This window comes from Microplitis demolitor, chromosome 6 (assembly GCF_026212275.2).
Source record: "Microplitis demolitor isolate Queensland-Clemson2020A chromosome 6, iyMicDemo2.1a, whole genome shotgun sequence".
NCBI lineage: Eukaryota > Metazoa > Arthropoda > Insecta > Hymenoptera > Braconidae > Microplitis > Microplitis demolitor.
The window spans coordinates 4,598,283-4,618,127 of NC_068550.1; the positions used below are offsets into that span (position 1 = coordinate 4,598,283).

The 19,845-nt window shown below is 26.4% G+C and overlaps 2 protein-coding genes and 1 non-coding gene across 3 annotated transcripts; 1 reads left to right on the plus strand and 2 right to left on the minus strand.

Moving 5' to 3' along the window:
- Nucleotides 1–4,378: 4,378 nt before the first annotated feature.
- Nucleotides 4,379–4,500, minus strand: LOC128668157 (5S ribosomal RNA). The gene has a single exon (XR_008403923.1). It is a non-coding gene; the product is annotated as a 5S ribosomal RNA (ribosomal RNA).
- A 1,308-nt stretch (nucleotides 4,501–5,808) lies between these two features.
- On the plus strand, nucleotides 5,809–10,353 carry LOC103574152 (thyrotropin-releasing hormone-degrading ectoenzyme-like). The gene is made up of 10 exons (XM_008553541.3): nucleotides 5,809–5,927; nucleotides 6,280–6,533; nucleotides 6,672–6,741; nucleotides 6,932–7,121; nucleotides 7,382–7,623; nucleotides 7,924–8,285; nucleotides 8,737–9,199; nucleotides 9,600–9,920; nucleotides 10,016–10,103; nucleotides 10,172–10,353. The coding sequence occupies exons 1-10, from the start codon at nucleotides 5,809–5,811 to the stop codon at nucleotides 10,328–10,330; spliced, it is 2,268 nt and encodes a 755-aa protein (XP_008551763.3). The 3' UTR covers nucleotides 10,331–10,353.
- A 4,722-nt stretch (nucleotides 10,354–15,075) lies between these two features.
- Nucleotides 15,076–19,756, minus strand: LOC103573887 (protein PAT1 homolog 1). The gene is made up of 4 exons (XM_008553148.2): nucleotides 19,591–19,756; nucleotides 18,966–19,154; nucleotides 15,933–17,876; nucleotides 15,076–15,654 (listed from the first exon to the last, which is right to left on the minus strand). Exons 1-4 carry the CDS (start codon nucleotides 19,627–19,629, stop codon nucleotides 15,394–15,396), a joined length of 2,433 nt encoding a protein of 810 aa, XP_008551370.1. The 5' UTR covers nucleotides 19,630–19,756; the 3' UTR covers nucleotides 15,076–15,393.
- Between the last annotated feature and the right edge of the window lie 89 nt (nucleotides 19,757–19,845).

Consider the following 19,845-nt stretch of genomic DNA (forward strand, 5'->3'; position numbering starts at 1 on the left):
TGCGGTTCTTTCTATAGAAAATAAAATTTAAATGCCAATTAAATACAAATATAATTAACCGTATCGATATTGTTATAATTATTTAAATTTAAATTTATATTCTTTATGTAAGTTATTTAAAATTTATCTTCTTTTAACGTATCGAGTACTTTTTCTGCATTGAGTCATTTTCCTGCGGTTGCGTTATTGCGGAACCTTAGAAATTTATGAGAAAATTTAAACTGAATATTATTTTATGCAAAATATAAAAGTTATTGCCCTCATTAAATGAATTTTAATACTTACTGCTATTATAAAGACTAATTAAATTTCATTGATATTAAATAATTAAATCAATATCGATCGAATGTTAATTATCTCCATTCTTTCTCTTTCTTCCTTTATATGTGGACTTATATTTTTATTGCTATAGAAATCGGTGCTACAAATAAATAAATAAATGAATGAATAAATAAATATAAAAAACAAAAATATATATGATATAAATGGATGCTTGTATATATTTATGCAAAAGCAAAATTAGTAAAAGATATTTTGAAAATAACCTAATAATAATAATAATAATAATAATAGTAATAATAATTGACATAATTAAAAATAACTGTTTATCTTGCACACAATTTTATTATTAATTTTTCACACTATTGTAGTTTTAATTAAAATACTTAATTCTGCTCATAATTATAAAGAATTAATAACAATCAGATTAGTTATATATAGATATATAATTCTCTTAACTCTTCGAACTAAACTTTAAGAAAATCTTCATTTAAAAATTAGTCTACAGACTTTTTATTTTTAAATTTATTTTTTTCCTAAAACTTAAGTTTCAAAATGTGGGGAAAAAAATTTTTTTATTGAAGCCCCATTTAAAAGAACTTGATTATTAATCCAAAAACGTTAGCTATCGTAAATATTCAAATCAGAAAAAATTTAGAACTTCGTTAAGACCTTTCACAATAGAAAAATTCGAGTTTTGAAAGTCGGGTGAAAAGATGTTCCCGAATTTTTGAAAATTTTTAATTTTCTTAGCAGACAATCAAAAATTGGAAGAATACTTCTTTGAAAATTATTTATTTTTAAAACTTATATAAAAAATAACTAGAAATCTTAAAATTACCGTTGCGAAAACATACTAAATTAAAAATTTTTATACAAATGTCAAGGTATGTTCAAGTAAAATCGTGGTATAATTTATTATTTCGACTTTTTGACTCTTAACGAGTCTGAAGTAGTTTAAAATTTTAAACTCCAAGTTCATTAGCTCTAATTTTGACACGATAGTGAACGTTTTTGGAAAATTTTCGGGATTAGTTTTTTTTAATGCACCCTTACTGACATCTACAGTCAACCTGAGTAACTTGCGCTGTTGAAAAAATCTGAATCCTTAAAAAAATACTCCAGCTTTATTTGTACCACGAAATTGAGTATTTTCGGATTCTAAACCTTCTACTAATTATGTGAATAAAAAAAAACTTTAACTATTCAAGCCATGCCTAACTATGACCCATGAAAAAAGATTAGAGCTGACGACATATGGCTAGATCTGACCAGATAAAATTATATCTGATTAGATATATATTTTTATTCGACCAGATCAACTGTATGTAAAATACTTATTTTTAATCATGACATATGTTCATTTATAAACAAATATCTTACGTGCCAAATAATAAATGTGTTACAACCTGCCAGAAAATAAAAACATTTAGGTATTATCCGTTCCGTTATTTAATAAATACTAATTATAAATAAAATCTTAAAAAGAAAAACAATTTTTTAAAACCATGTGTATGATAATTAAAATAAAATTTTTGTAACATATACTAGAAACGTACGCCATTAAACGCCCGCAGTCGGCAGCTAAAAAAATTATATATAAAACAGTGGGTCATAAAGATTAGTCGAATTCCATTTACTCAGACAGTCTACGGTAGGAGTGAAAATTTCCTGTAAATTCCGACTTATAAAATGCCCTTTCTCCTTGAAAAAGTTGACTATACGCATGCGCTCTTACATTTCATGAATGATGAATAGATAAATATATACAGACACGTAAAAATGTATAGCATCAGGTGGGAGACAGCGTAGCTCGTAGTGGAGGTCAAGATTGAGAAGAAGTTCTAAGTTAATGGAACCCGACTGTACTTGATCATTCAAATTATAACGCCAGCCGTGCAAAAAATATTTTTTAGTTGCATGCACTATCGCTAGCGTGCGAAAAATATCGAAGTAACTCATCGAGTCATCTCGTGACTAAATTTTTCATCATATTACAAGCGTCCTTTATTACCTGCTGCCAATAGACACTCATCGGCGTACTTTTCGAGTATTTCTTACAAAAACTAATGTATATATCGAGTACAATTCCGTATAAGACGCTCGTTGTGTTAACAAACTCGTCTTCCCTGATAGCCAGAGTTTCTCATCAGAAAGTTGGTGTACATGAGTTGCGACCAACTTGACGAAAAGTTGTCAACAACTTGCAGCTCGTGTAACTGTTGACTACAAGTTTCCCAGCAACTTGGCGTCAATCTACTGCCACAACCTGTCGTCAACTTTCTGAGAAACTTGTAGGCAACATATGACCTGAAAAATGTCGACAAGTTTTTCGGAAAGTTGCTGTCAACTTATGGAAATGCCAACTTTTGCAGCTAACTTGGTTATCAGGGTCCAGCTCGTCACAACCCTGGCGGATCCAAATTACGGTTATTTACCGAATTTTATCATAACTTAGCGTGAAATGCAGTATTTGTATAATACATTTGCAGTAATTTATGGCAATTTATACTAATATGCGGTATTTTCACCGTAAGAACCTATGTTTGTGTACTTTCACAGTTTTTACAGTGCAATACTTCACTTTACGGTAAATTTCCGTTCTCTTACTGCAATTTTACGGTACAAATACCATACCTTTGTCGCAAAATACCATATTAACCGTAAATTGCGGTATATAACCATAAATCACGGTATTTTACCGTAGAATGCCGTCATTCTCACGTCTTATACACAATCGCACTTGATGTAAAACTACCATTTTGATTGATTTAAATAATTTGAATCTTGTCAATCTTTTACTCACTGCCGTGATTGATTTTTCATAAAATTTAAAATAAAAAAACTCCTCAAAGAATCCTCATATTGTATGACATTAAATAATTTAAAAAAATAAATAAAAGAACAAAGAGGCAACGATTGGAATTATACATTCATACATTGCAGTGGATGGTAATAAAATAAATAAATATAAAATATATATATATATATATTTATTAGTACATACGATGATAATAATTTTAATTAAATTATAAATATTTTTTGTTATGCTGAATAATTGCAGGCGTGCAATTCATAATAATAAGAAACGAAAAAAAAAATTTTAATTAATAAATTAGAGGAAAAAAAATAAAAATAAAAGTAAAGTCATAAGAGATAAGCTAATAAAATATATGAAATTTATTTCTGTTGTTAAGAGTGTACGTGCTAATTAGCACTCTAATAATACACGCACAATCAGAAATGTCTGTAGAGACGCGCACTGCACACTTAACTTGTAAAACAAAAACAAATGCTCATTGAAACAAAAAGGGTTTTAATTAACAAATTAAATAATATTAAAATTTCATGTTAATTAATTTATCATTGTTTTTTAAATTTAATTACGTTATGTGAATACTGAAACTTAGCGATAAAAGCACAATTGTAAATTAAAAAGTGGGCAGTAGAATACTTATGTCTAAATAAAGCGAATTAATGTATTTAAAAATGTTTGAATTTCAAAATTTAATGTAAACCAATAATATTTATAGTGTTGAGGAGATATTTAATAAAATTAGTGGTATTTTAATTTATAAGTACCATAAACATGTCTAAATTATATGTGAGAAACGTGATGGAACACGTGAAAAAATAAACGACGGACGAGTACCTCAATTGAAAAAAAAATAAATGTTATTAAAATAAAAATATAATTCAATATTGTTTTATGTTACTGCTGTTATTTATTTTATCCTTACTAATTATTTTTGCATTTGCAACTAATTTTTTTTTTCAAATTTTTTCAACTTTCTATGACCAGGTGGCCAAAAAAAATTTTTTAACCTGAGTACTGATTTCTTACTGATATTAAAAATAAAAAAACTAATGATAAAAAATTGTAAAAATTTAAATTTTCAGGTACAGATCTGATAAAAAATTGTATACACCATAACCGGGGAAGGTAGACATCCGTCTGATTTCACCTTCGGAAGGGTAGGCAATGACACGCGGGTTGAAATGTCCTGCTTTCCTCTTTAAATGTGTAATTTTCGATTTTTTGATTGAACTTAAACTGAAATTTGATAAAATTATTTCTGTAAAAAAATAAAAAAAGAAGTGATAACTGCACATGGTGTTCCCAAGCGGTCACCCATCCAAGTACTAACCATGCTCAATGCTGCTTAACTTCAGTGATCGGACGAGAACTGGTGCTTTTACCAGCATGATATGGCAGTTGTCGAAATTAGTGATATTCAATGACGTATTTAAATATCTGACTCCTAAAATATCAACCGAAATTTAATTTCAGTTCATCAGAAAAATATCAATAAATTTATTTAAAAAAAAAAAAAATATTTTAATTAGTTTATCAGTAAACATACAAAAAAAGCGCATTGAAGAAATCAAAATAACTGGATAATTGAAACGTACAGAGAATGTGCGACTTTCCAGAGGTATGAGTGATCAGCGCTAATTTAATCAGAAATTATACAGCCTGTCTGGCTATCAGGGAATATTTAACTCTAAATAATTTTCCGAGTAAATGAGGAGTGAATGCGGAGATAATATTCTATTTATTAAATTCCCTCGAAATAAAATTCACCACAAAAGAGATTTAAATTAATACTACTCAGAAAAAAAACCATCGTAAAATAGTATGACCATCTGTCAATCGGCTTTATTTTAAATACCTCCTTAAATCAAGCCCAGACTACAATATTATATAAATTTAAATTGTCAATCCATAATAGACCATTTTTTAAAATTAAAATTTTATGACGTCTAAATTAATTTTTAAAAAAAATAAATAAATAATGATGTAGTATATAATTGACTATTTTAAGTCGAAGGCCGGACTTCTTTCGCTCAAAATTGAAAAATTGAATCATGTTTTACACAAGACCACGAGAAAAAGGATTCCATCATCATATATTATACAATTAAATGTTAAAATTTTAAAGGAAAAAATAAAGTTTGGCTACATGCGTAAAAACAATTGCAAGATTCAATTAGCGAAATTACACAATAATTTTAAAAATAATCGTAATTGAAAAAAAGCAATATCGTGATACTGGCTATAAAAACATCTCACATCATTTTGATAAAAACAATTATAGACCGATAAGGCCGGTAAAAAAAATCTAATAGGCAAGTTCAGTACTTACGTGTATTTTGATATTTTATACTATTTCTTGACAACAAGATTAAATCATGTCTATATATTTATTACTGAATTTTTTTTTATTATATTTTTCTCATATAAAATTTTCAAAATCGGAAAAAATTAATTTTCTCTCTGAAAATACGATCCCACATTTTTATTCAATACAACTAAATCCATATAATTACGACGGAATAAATTCATTTGTCGGCAATAGTTCAATAAAATTTCAAGTGCTCAAATCTACAAAATATGTAAGTTTTCATAAATCTAGAAATATTTTAATTGACAAAGAATTCACTGAAATAATCGACGATAAAAATGGAACGATTCACAATGTGATCGAGCAATGGTGGTACCCAATTAGTGAATTTTATTCAGTTGAAATGGAGAATTTACTTCCAGTAGGCAATTATAGTTTAAAATTACGGTGGAATTATTATAATTATTCACAAGAAACTGGATTGTTCCGAGTTATGAATTACAATAAATCATCTACTCCCACGTATTTATTTTTATTACTTATAAATATTTTAAGAGTTTAAAAATGAAAGGTAACATTTTAATATTCCCATAGATAACAAAAAAAATTTTTGATTGAATCTGAAATACAAAAATTCATTTCTCTGGAATTTATATTTTTATCAAGACATTTTATTTGCTAATGAACAATTTTTTTTGTTAATGTTAAAAGGTCGAATCACAGAAAAAACTATTTTGTATAGTTCATAGAAAAAAAAAAAATTATATTAGGAAAAATAAACTGTAATCGTTACCTTTTGGTTTCAAGCTCTAAACATCACATAATTTTATAATTTGATTTAAAAGTACTTACAAAATAACAACTTTTTTTTTAGATACATTGTTATGGGTACTAAGAATCTGCGATTAATCAAGGCCCGTAATTTATTCCCGTGTTGGGATGAGCCTATTTACAAAGCTGAATTTGAAATTTCACTTAAACATCCCAAAAATTTAACTGCACTATCAAATATGCCGGTTAAAAATAATTATGTCACCGAGGACAAAAACATTGTCACTTGTTTCAATAAAACCCCCCGATTATCACCGCATTCAATTGGCGTTGCAATTACAAATTACCCTGTAACGCGCAATTTTATTAACAATGTTGCAGTTTATTCAATTGAAAATAATACAACATTTTTTGGAAATTACGTACACAGTTTAAAATTAATTCTATCCTTGTTAAATAATTACACGGGAATTTCTTATCCGTTACCAAAAATAGATTCAGTAATTATGACAGGAAAAGAAGATGGATGCATAAATAATTTGGGTCTTATATTCTACAAGAACAAGTAATTATTTATTTTTCAAAATTAAGTTTCAAAAAATGATAATTATTATTATCTAATTATCTAATGATTACCAAAAAATTTTTTGATTTTTTATGAGGAATATAATTCTCATATTTCTTTTAAAAATTAATTTGTAGTCTAGACTAAAATTTTGAATATCGAGTATAAGGATTTGATTTTTTTGGTACAGATTACACGGAATATCTTCGAAACCATTATCTCCGCTTGTTCTCTATCAAAACAAAGAGTTTCAGGACCTGAAAGTTACTACGGCATTGACTCTTCAATGGTTTACAGAAATAGTTACTCCTATTGATTTCAATTATTTATGGTTATTTTTGGCTATTGGTCATAATACTGCTGCTAAAATAAATGATCAGGTAATTGTACATATGAAAAAAAAATTCAGAGCGATCATAAAGCAATCTCAGCTTGAGGTGTGCAATCTCAGCTTGAGGTGTGCAAAAATATCAAGTCCCAAAAAATGGAGAGTAATTTTTATCATGCTTTCATTGTTTGCGATAACATTTTTCATTGAATTTTCCGCACATAATAATAGTTTGTATATATCTAGTGCGAAAATAAAAATAAAATTAAACGAATACTTCAATTATTGTCAATAATTTTTTTGTAATATCAGATGTATCAAAAATTACGCAGAATGGAAATGCAAGTTATGGAAATTTTCGACTATCATTTTGATCTAGAGTTTAAATCATTACCTCCAATGTCAGAGATATCTGCTGGTGACCAATCATACATAAGTCAAAATTCAAAAAAATATTTATACATAAAAGGAATTACATTAATGCTAATGCTAGAACACACTGTTACTACTTCAGAGGTTTATCAAACTGGATTACAAAATTATCTTAAAAATAAGTAAATTCCAATTTATATTAATTACTACATTAATAATTAAATTTAATAAATCTATAATAGTGATTCAAAATAATCGTCATTTTTTTGATCGGGCATATCATGAGAAATTGACTGACGATGTCAATAATTTTCTGGTCAATTTTTTGATAGTCAATTGACATCAACTGTCCGACAATTCTTCAGACGATTATTTTCTTCAAATAAAGAGAAATTTTTGAACAGTATATAAATTGAATAATATATGTTATATATGTTAATATAATTATTTGAAAAATATATTTATATATTCTTGGTTTTCAGTTTATTTAAAACAGCTACTTTGGATGATTTGTGGAACAGCTTACAACATGCTTATAATAATAGGTTCAAAAACAGTCCAAGAAATATAAAAAACATAATTGATTGTTGGGTACAACAGCCGGGTTATCCTATTATCAATATTACAAGAAACTATGACACAGGTTTCCTAAGAATTACTCAAAAAAATGTTTTAAAGAACTTTGACAATTCTACTTGGATTATTCCATTAAATTATGCTATAAAATCAAATCCTAAGTTGCCATTACAAGATTCTTTATTTTGGATAACCGATAAAGAAACGACTGTATTTTTGACGGAACTTAAATCCGATGACTGGATCATTTTTAATGTTCAACAATTTGGTAAATTTGTGTAAAATAAAATTCAAAAAAAGTTCGATATGAAGAGCTTCTAAATTTGAGACAGATTAGAATTTTTTTTGAATTTTTAGGATTTTAGAAATAAAGAATATAGTTCATTTCGAACTATAATTCAGCCAATTTTGAGTCAAATGAAAACTTTTTTGAATCATGTATTTTTACTAAATTTTTCCCTCGTTCAGAAAAAGTTGAAAACTCAATTATTTGAAATCTCTTTAATGGAAAAGAAAATGTATTAAAATATTTTTTATTCGAAGCTTTTTTCAAAAAAATTTTAACGAAGTTCTAATCCGTTTCTAATTTAAAAGCTTTATACATCAAACTTTTTTGGAATCTTTTTTAAAAAAAATTTTTTAACACGGGATTATAATTTTGACTATTGTATAAAATGTAACAGAAAATAAACTGATAATTTTATCTGTTATGGTTATAGGCCACTATAGAGTAAATTACGACAGCGAAAATTGGAAACGTATAATCGATTATCTCAACTCAGATAACTATGATAAAATAAATCCAATAAATCGCGGAGTTGTTATCAGTGAGATTGAAGAGATTTATAACAATAATAATGATTTAGAAAAACTAATCAACTTACTATGGTACCTCAGACGAGAACGGGATATTATACCTTTGATGAAAGCTGTCGGACCTTTGAATACTGTTTCAAAAATAATGACGATTGACAGAAAAATAATCAACAGTTATATAAACAACATTTTGAGTCCGATAATCAGTTACCTTAATAATGAATACGAGAATAATGAATATTTTTACTACACGGCGTATTTAAGATTACAGTTTTTACGATTATACTGTCCGATTAATTACGAAAAATGTAAATCACTAGCTAACAGAATTTATAATGAACTAATTAGTAATTCGACAGAAAAACGGTAAGTTGCATTTGAAAGTTATAAATACCTAGGAAATACCGGAGCATAATGGTGTAAAAAAAGTAATTTTTTTTTCACTGTCAAGCTTCCATAATTTTGAAAAATTTTCCACTGTATTTTTCTCTAAAAGAATCATAAAAAAAAAAATAATAAAAGTTTTTAAATTTCTTATACTCCCCCATAGCTCCCGTTTAAGTTTTTAAGAATTAAAAAAAGGAAAAATTTGAATTTTTACCTTTTTATAGGTTAGAAATTCTCAGAAAATTTTTATTTTTATTTCACAATGAAAAATTTTTCTTGCACCAAATCTTTTTTTTATGTGTACGTGGTACCTTTGGTAGAATACATCCTTACATTATATATGACGTCATATCATAACTTGTGATCATATTTTTTTCAGACATCTAGATGAATATTTTTATTCTTGGTCGCTGTGTATTGCAATCAGAGATTTCAATGAAAAACAAGTTGATTATTTTTTTTCTTCAGAGTTTCCATTATTACGACGTAACCCCTCAGATAAATTTATGTACTTACACTGTATAAAAAATTATACAATTATCAAAAATCATTTTGCCAGGGCTCTATCAACTTACGCAATAATTTTTCCAAAAAAAATTATAGAATTTGTTGATACTTTTATTTTTGATAATAAATTTACAGGCGACATTGAATTTCTATTGGATTATTTTATTAATAACTACACGGATCTTGAGGGGAGGTAAATATTATTTCCAATGAATGAAACTTTGAATCCAAACACGGTTATTATTATTTTTTTTTTCTCTTTTTTCAAATCTTATTCCAATGATTCAGATTTTCAAGCGAAGACAGCAGAGAAATAATTCCGTCCCTAATTTTACGATTAAATACATTAATCGCAGGGATAAAACAGTGGGAAAAAGTATGAATTTCAGTTAATCTATTGATGAAATATATATTTATATAATAATGTATTTTTTTTTAATTTAGTTGAAAGCGTTCATTGAATCACGAGCATCAGAACTTAATGATCGATACCCAGTTTTTAAAAACAATATTATCCAAGAATTAATGTTGCACCAATCACTATATCTTCAGAATAATATTAAATATAGTGGTATTATAATGAAAACAATGTCGAAAGAATAACGAAAACATACATTAATGATGAAAACCTATGTAACTCAGTGAATAAATTTGATCATTATTTACTTTTAAAGATAAAAATAATATTTAATTACATGAAAAAACTTTATATTTGTATGCTAAATATGATGATCCTGAAGTTAGCAAACACTTAGTAATTTTTTGGATTTTTTTACAACAAATATTACAAAAAAATATACACTGTAGAAAATAAAAAAAACTATAGGTACTAATTTTTCAAATGTTTTTTTTTTTTAATTTATTGTTCAAGAAAAATCAAAAAATCGGAGACAAGAGTGTTATCCACTCGACCACAAGCACTGATTTTATTTTATTAATTATTTACTCTATTTATTAATTTTAAATTTGTTTGATGTCTGCTACATTCACACTGCTTGTTAAATGCTAGAGAAAATTTAAAAATTTTGTATTCATTTTTTAAAAGTTTGAAGTTAGCAGACAATTAAAAATTTTCAAATTTTTTTTCAACAAATCGTTTACAAGATAAAAAAAAACCAAAAACATGCACACGTAAAAAATTAAAAAAACTATCAGTGCAATTTTTTTTTTATAATTTATCACTTTGAAAAAATCAAAAAATTATTAAACGACAGCTAACGTCAGAGTCATTAATTTTTTTTACATAATTCAAGCAGTTTTGGTAAAAAAATATTTCTTATTAAAGAATAAAACGACTATTATTTTTAATTACTTTTCGTACGTTATCTATTTACGTATTGGACTCTATATCCTCCTTCATAACCTCTAATTATCTATTAATCTATTTATGCCGAAATCAGGTTGGCCACAAAAATATTATTAAAAAATTCCCTGATTTTCCAGTACGTTTTTTTAATTTTATTCGTACCATTGACATATTTAAAGTTTTTCACATGGAATTTGAGTGTGAAAAAGAATTGGGAAATCTTAACCTTGTAACCAATAGCCCGATACGGGAAAATTGCTTATAACGAGCTTCGCCTGTGAAAAGAATTGTTTATTTAAAAAAATAAAAATAAATAACAATTTAAATATAATTATTTATTTATTAATTTCTCTTATCATTAATAATAAAGGGGAAAAACAATGCAATAAGAATAAATCGAATGATATAATCTATGATGCAAAAGTTTTTATTTGCGAGTTTGATTTGAAAATTCGATCGATTCTGTACATACACAATTAAACGACGATACTGCTATTTATTTACTGGCAGCTTTTTAAGAATTTACATTAGTTCTTTTTTTTTATTTAATTTTATTAATATTATAATTTATCATTATCATTATTATTAATTTTTATAATAACCACTTTTTTACCCATTCATATATACGTCGTATAATTGAGTACGGAAAAAGTATAATGATGTAAAATATATATAATTTTCGCCATACACTTGTAGAGAAATTGAAATAAAAATATAAAACTATAACTAATTTAAATAATAATTATTATTACAATAATTGTTATTTAATAAATCGTAATATAACTATACAAAAATATATATAATGTATACTTAAAAATTATAATATATAGATCTGGATTTTAAATTAAATCAATTTATTTTTAAATCAGCATCAATTATTCATAAATTTTTAATTACATTTTATTCCGTCGTGTCTTTCTAACTCAATATATTTTTCATGTAAGACAGCCAACAATAATTACAAAATGTTACTTTTTTTTTTTTTATTTCTCTTTCATATTTTATTTTAAATTAAAGTATCTATTGTTTTAAATAATATTAATTATAAAATATCTCAATCAACGTCACTCCATTGCGTTGCGCCGAGTATCAAATATTACATTAATATTTATTAATAAAAGCACTTTCACGATTGCCGTACTAATCTCATGTAAAAAAAAAAGTTCCAAAAATTTTTTTAAAAATACTCAATATAAGAAACTTTTGTTAAGTTTCATTTTTTAAAATTAAACAATAAAAATAATAATTTATTTAGTATTTTTAGTGTCCGTACTTAAGCTCTCATGTGAACTAAAAAAAATATCAGTTAAAAAAAAGTCTTAATTCAAAATTAGTCATAAACGAGCGAAAAATTAAAAAATCGTTTTTTGGGAATGAGCTCAATAAAAGTTTTCATAAAAATTTGAACACCTGCACAAAATTACAAATCAATAATTATTTTTATTTTTTAATTTTCTAGTCAAGAAAAAAAAATTTAAGTCAATAGTCATTATGTCATACTTTTATATTTACTAATGATTAATTTGAAAAATTTTTGAAACTAATTTTTATTACACAAGATATTTTTTTTTATGTTTTATTTTTTATTGTTAACCATTTTTTTATTATTAATAATAACAATTTGAGTGAAAAAGTTATCAATTTTTTTTTTTTTTTTTTTTTTTTTTTTTTTTTTTGTTAATTAAACTAATATATTATTTATATGTGTATTTATATCATTATAATTAATCGCCAATGCCTAACGACCTATTTTTTTTAAACATATTTCTAATAGGTTGAGTTAAGGCAGGTTTTAATTCATTATGAATGTTGTTATTAATTATTAATTATAATAATAATCAATTAATTATTATCATCATTATTATTTATTATTTTTTGTGACACGCGGAAATGTGATATTATGCGTGCTATTTAACCACTAGTTGCTATAATATCAACATATATTTTAAAAAGTTTAATTAATTAATTAATTAATAATATATTTGTTAATTAATTAAACCGATTAATTATTTAAATAAATTATTACGCTTTAAAGAATCATTTATGTGCCCGGTTACATTTTTAAGAAGAATATAGCGCAACCTCCGTGGGCTTCTATCATGTAAATAATTTTTAAAAATCAATTGATTTATCATTTATTCTTAACTATTAATTAATTTATTTATTAATTATAATAATTGTATATGAATGATACAGTTAATATTTCGTTTCATGCAACAAGTCAATTGATAATTATTTACACTTCAGAGTATTAAAAGTCTCTCCCCGTAATTTTTTTGGATTTTTATAATTTTTTTTTTTTTTACATTTTTGTTTTATTTTTTTTATTAGAAAAATTATTCAAATTTTTTTAGTGAATAAACGCGGCCATTAAATGAATAATAATTAATTTTTTTTTTACATCAATATTACAAATGTAAAATCTCGAACAATAAATTCATATTTTATTATTTATATAAAACTATTCATAAATAAAATATATACTGTATTTTTGTTTAAACATATTCATTTCATTTTAATACAGTATTTTTTTTATTTTAAAATATTTTTAAATCTAATAATTTTATTAGATAATTAATAAAGTATTTTTTTTTATCATAAAAAAAAATATTCAAAATTTAAATATGACGATAAATATCTGCAATAATAATTTTATTGCGTCTTCTTAAATACTTTTTTATGCTAAAAAATTTAATGAGATTTTATTATTCGAGATGATAATTATTTAGTACTGTATTAATATAATTAATTATAACAAATCAAAATTAATATTCATTTATTAGATTTAAATGTTAATTAAATGGCATGGAGATCGTTGTTGAATTGAAGTTACATGTAAATATTATATATATATATATATATATAATTTTTCATGATAATTGATGGAAAGGAAACGTATTAATTAATAAATTTACAGTAAAATATTTATGACACTGAAGTTAGCAAACGACTAATAATTTTTGGATTTTTTTAAAAACGATAAATAATGAAAAAAATTGTACTCATAGTTCTATTAATTTTCAACATGTGCATTTTTTTAGTTTCTTTTTTTGTAATTGATTTGTTGGAGAAAAAAAAAATCCGAAAATTGTTAATTGTCTACTAACTTCATTATCAGTAATATTTATAATTATATTTATTTATTTAAATTGAAATCATGTTTTGATCTTGTAAAAACAATCAACAAATAGAATTCTTTAACTACTTTCTTTTTTACATGCATTCATGCTTAGAAAATTTATTCATTTTTTTGTTCATATTTAATACTCATGAATGAATGAAATTATTAATAATTAATTTACGATATATACAAGATCAATATACATAATATAGCGTATAAGACATAAAATAAAAAAATATTTTTAATTTTTAAGCGCGCGAATTAAATATTATGCGATTCGAATAATTTTTTATTTTTCTAAATTCAAATATTAGATTCGAATTTTTAAATTTTAAACTTTTGACTTACGTGATAAATCATAGAAAAAATTTAATCAATAACAATGAAAGTGACGAATAATTCAAATATTCGAATTATTCGATTATTTTTAATTTAATATCGGTATCTAATTCGATACGAATAGTTTGTAATTTAATTTAATCCGCGCTCTGAATAATTAAAAATAATTTTTTTATTCAAATTTAAATATCGGAGTATTAATTTATAATATAATTATTAATCTGTTTAAGCATCTTCATATAAATGTATAAGTTGTTAATTTCAAGACAATTTATTTATAGTAATAATAATAAATGATTAATATAAACAAAAAGAAATATGTATATATCTATATATATTTACATATATAATAATAATTTACGACAATGAAAAATATAAATGAATAAAATTATTAATAAGAAATAATGTGTGCGCAAGGCATTACTTTTTTTTTGTTTTTTTTTTTTTTTTTCGTAAAACGAAACAATATATATATATATATATATATATATATATATATATATATATATATATATATATATATAATGTATGTAATAAATGACAAATATTATTAGTATATATATATATATATTTCAAAGATCATACTTTTTCCGTACTTAAATTTTATATATTTATAATTTTAATATATCAATTTCTAGGTTCTGATTTTTTTTAAACAAACAAACAAAAAAAAATTAAGTTGTCAAGTCACAATTTTTTAATTTCCAAGTCATTGTTTAGTTATAATTTTAATCACAATTACTATTTACATCCCATGGATGGAAGAACGATTGATATAAATCAATAAAAAATAAAAAAAAAAATAATGATAATAATAAATGTATGATATTTTTGAGTGAGAAAGTAAATATATTGCGAAGAGGAAAAAAAAAAATTACCCATAGGTTTAATAAGATCAGTCTATAGAGATGGATTAGCGTCTGTTAATAAAGATTCTAATGGCGCATACCTCTCAATTGTAAGACCACGAATTCTTTGCAAGTGTTCATTAAGTGTATTAGCGGGAATCGGTTGACACGGTGCAACACTCGGTGGCGATGATCCGATAATATCTGCAAGTGTTAATATAAATGTTGACCATTCACTAGACAATCCGTCCTCATCATTTGGATACAAAGTTTCGGCTCTTTCTAATAACGAGGCTAACACAGATACTCCAAACTGAAAATAGATTAATTCATATATCATATATTTATGTTTTTTTGGTATATATTGCTTTTAAAAGTATAGCAATTGTAGAAGGCCTCGTCGCAATTTTTAAAGAATTTCACTACAATATATTTTATTTTGTCGAAAAATGTGATCAGTTAAAAAAGTTTGTATATTAGACCGATTCCAAAAAATCGACTATTTTTTTTTTAAGAAAAAGTAAATAAAATCCACATTCACTCCCAATTTTTAAAATTAAATATCGATAATTAAAATAAAAATGAACGTACCTTATTTGTAACAGCCAAAGCCAAACTATTGTTATTTTTATTCGGCTGATTAACAGATTCTAAAAAGCCTTTAGCCAAACGTAGTAAAATATAAAAATCATCAATCGTCTCAATCCATCTATGAAACTCGGGAAAAAATCGCACCAGATAATTAGCGTCCCGACGGCTTATAACAGCAAGACCGCGAATGAATCCGACCCAAAATTCCCCAAGTTGCTGAGTGTACTCAGTGACACTGAGAAACGGCAAAAAACGCAGCAACAAAGTTTTTCCCTTTCTGATGCTCAAAATACTCGACAATTTATCCTCCCTTAGCAACTGCAGTATTGACGTAAGCATAATATTTATAAGTTCCGCCGCCGTTTTTTTAACCGGTTTACTTTCAGTTTCTTGATCCGTCTCCTGCTGCTGCTGTTGTTGCTGCTGCAGAGCTTGTTGTTCAGCCAATAAAGCCAACGGATTGTTGACATCTTCAAGCTTCAACTGTACCGTATACAGACGTTCTATCTCCAACAATCTTTGCCGCGCCTTCTTCATGTCCTTCTGCTGCGCCTGTTGGTTCTGTTGCGGATCGCTGTTGGGCACCACATCCATGTCTATTATTTTCCGTGGAGCAGTGACACTTCCGCACTGCAATTTACCCAGTGAATTTTCAAACTGCGTTGGTGTATAAACAACTTTAGTAAGTATGTGCTGTGACTGATCCTTGTTGTCTCTATCGCGGTAACCATTTTTATTATTTTGTTTTTTATCCTTATGGTTATCCGAGTTCTCGTTATTTTTCTTATTCTGACGGTCGCAAAATACTGTGTAATAATAATCATCAAAGTACGGCTGGTTGGTATTGTGCTGCATCAATTGTATATTTGTCAGCCATTGCTTCTCACGATTGCTCATCATACCTGCGTACTCGTCGTATTCCCCGTTTTCATTGTAACCATTGACATGATGATTATTATGATGATGGTACCTCTGATTGTTACGGTTCTGATTCCAGTGCTGGTTGTTTTTAAAGAACGGCTGATTGTTTGATGAGGATTGATCATTTGTTTGATAGGATGATCGGTTGTGGTTCCGTTGATTGATGGATAGTTGATGTTGCTGCTGTTGTTGATGGTGATGCTGCTGTTGATGTTGATTTTGCTGATGTTGGTTTTGTTGTTGATGTTGCTGGTGCTGATGTTGAAGTTGATGAAGATGCTGCTGCTGGTGGTGCTGATGGTGATTCGGTAGATTATTAGGAAAAGGAGACATAAGAGGATGTTCTGGCCGCATAAATTGGGGTGGAGGTAAATTGGGTCGAGGCGGTTGAGGAAAATTACCAACTGGAAAATTACCATGCATTGGTTGCCGCTGATTGTTGTGAGCTATCATTAAATGCGGAGGCAGAGGATATCTTAGTAAGTTCGCTGCTGCAGCGGCAGCTGCAGCAGCGGCTGGATTCCCAGCGAGTGGCCGAGTGTTTTGCAACAGTTGTGCGTTTGACAGTCGCACGTTCGGTGGCAGGATGACCGGATGCTGACCGGGCATTGATAGTCCAGGTGGAAATCTTGGCGGCATATTATTTAGGATGTTAGCACGTAAATTAGCAGATATATGATCATTTATAGTTGGATAATCTAGTGGAAATTGACCACCGGGTCTAGGTACTGGTAATTGTTGGGGCTGCGGTTGATTTATCGTTGTTGTATTTATATTGTTTGTGTTTATGTTTGTTGGTTGAGGTGTTGAAGGTTTTACTAAGCCTGGTGGTGGTCTCATTAAACCACGTTCTAGTTCTTCTACAGTGCAAACATTTTTCAAGGCCACGGAGAGAGGTGGGTTTGGCGGGACAATTGGCAAATTTGATGGACTGTCCCATACACCTGGTCGCGGGACAATGCCATCTTTCTCGTCCAATACCAAATGCGAAAGACTTCCTTCAATGTCCACGTCAATGCCATTCTATAAATTCATTAATGTTCTTATTATTAATTATGAATATTCATACATTAATTTTAAATTTAAATTTGTCTATTTAAATTTTTATAAAATCAATAATTAAATATTTTTATTTCATGTATTCGTATTAATAATTAATTCAAGCTACTGAAATTTTTATGCCACCTAAAAAAATATTATAAAAATAAAAAATACTTATAAATGTTTTTAAAAGTTTCGGGTTCGTATTTAATATGCGAGAGTAAAGATTTTTTAAAAATATATATTGTACTTGGGAAAATAATTATGATACTGAAATTAACCGACGTCTCATAATTTTTTTATTTTTGCAAAACAATAAATTATGAAAAATAATTGCACTTAGAGTTTTTTTAATTTTTTGCATACGCATATTTTTAGTTATTTATTTTTTTTGTAATTTATTTGTTGAAAAAAAAATACGAATTGTTAGCTGTCTACTGACTTTAAGATCATTAATTATAAAAAGTTCAATATTTGAATATGATAATACTTTACTGAATGATAAGTAAAAATAAATTATGTAAGATTAAGAATAAAAATAATAAATTATGTAAAAGATGCAGAAATTATATTCGCGTCATTAAGATATTCAAAGTTTTTATTTTTTTTTTTTTTTACTGGTCACAAAAATTGCAGCATGTTAAAAAAATTCAAAATTTTGGTGATTTTCATCAGGCTGTAGGCCGGAGGGAAATGGTCATGCTCTGATCCGATTTTGAAATTTTTTTTACGCGCGGTTTCAGAGTTTTCAATAACCGATCATAATTATCGAAAAAAAATGATTGAAGCCCGTAGACGGCATCGTGCATAATACAAAAGTTTCCAGACCAGATTAGAAAACTAGACACTTAAAACTCCAGTTTGATTTTTTTTGTTTTTATCGGAAAGCCACTCAAAAGTTTTGAATTTTTTCCAATATCTCGCAATTTTGACTAGGTTATTATTTAAAAATTTTTAACTGTCGCAATTAAATTCCCGGCTGCATTAAATTCCCGATATTTCCGGTTTGTAGCCACCCTGTAAATTCTACTGAATTTCTTTTAAAATAATAAAATAAAAATAAAGAATTACTTTGTTGTTGATTAATTGTTTTTGTAATCTCGTCGACTCAGCAATCTGTGCTAATTGCTCATGATTTTTCTCCCAATCATCATCGGTAGCTAGACCGAATGTTTCATCATTTAACGCATCGTACTCATCTTCTTCGATGATATCGTCCTCGTCTAACGGACATTCTATAGCATCATCTAAACCACCACCCTAAAATAAATGATTTATTAATTCATTGAATAATTAAATATACATATATCATAATAATAATTAACATATACATTATTTTTTAAATTTAAAAAATATGCTAAGGTTATGTCTGGCATCTTAGTTGTCGATCATAACGACACTAAGTCATCGACCTCAATTTATCATATTTAAATAATAAAAATAATAAATGTACACTTGAAATATTAATGGAGTTTTTAAAATAACTAATGAAAATCTATAAATATATATATAGAGAGAGAATTTAATGAGTTATTTATTTTATGATTATGAGAAAATAAAAAATAAATAGAAAAATATTTCGGAGCTAGAACGTGTCGGGCTAGATAATTGTCCTATAAATGAACCGTTTTGAGATTATTTATGTAATTAATTGGAAAAAATAAATTTATTAATTAAAGAATAATTATTTACTTACTGGTACGGATGTGTCAAACCCGAAAAAAGAGTCAGCCATTTGTTTAAATAAATTTTACAAAATATCATGTTCCGACAAAATGTCAAGCGATGATGAATACATCAGCTGTCATGGCGGACCTTCTCGAACAATGTGGAAAATAGTTTTAAAAAACCGCCTTAATAAAAATTAAAGCTAGATTTTCATGATTATATATGAATGTGAATGTAGCTGTTAATTTAAAAAAATTTGAAATAAGTGAATTAAATGAGTGTG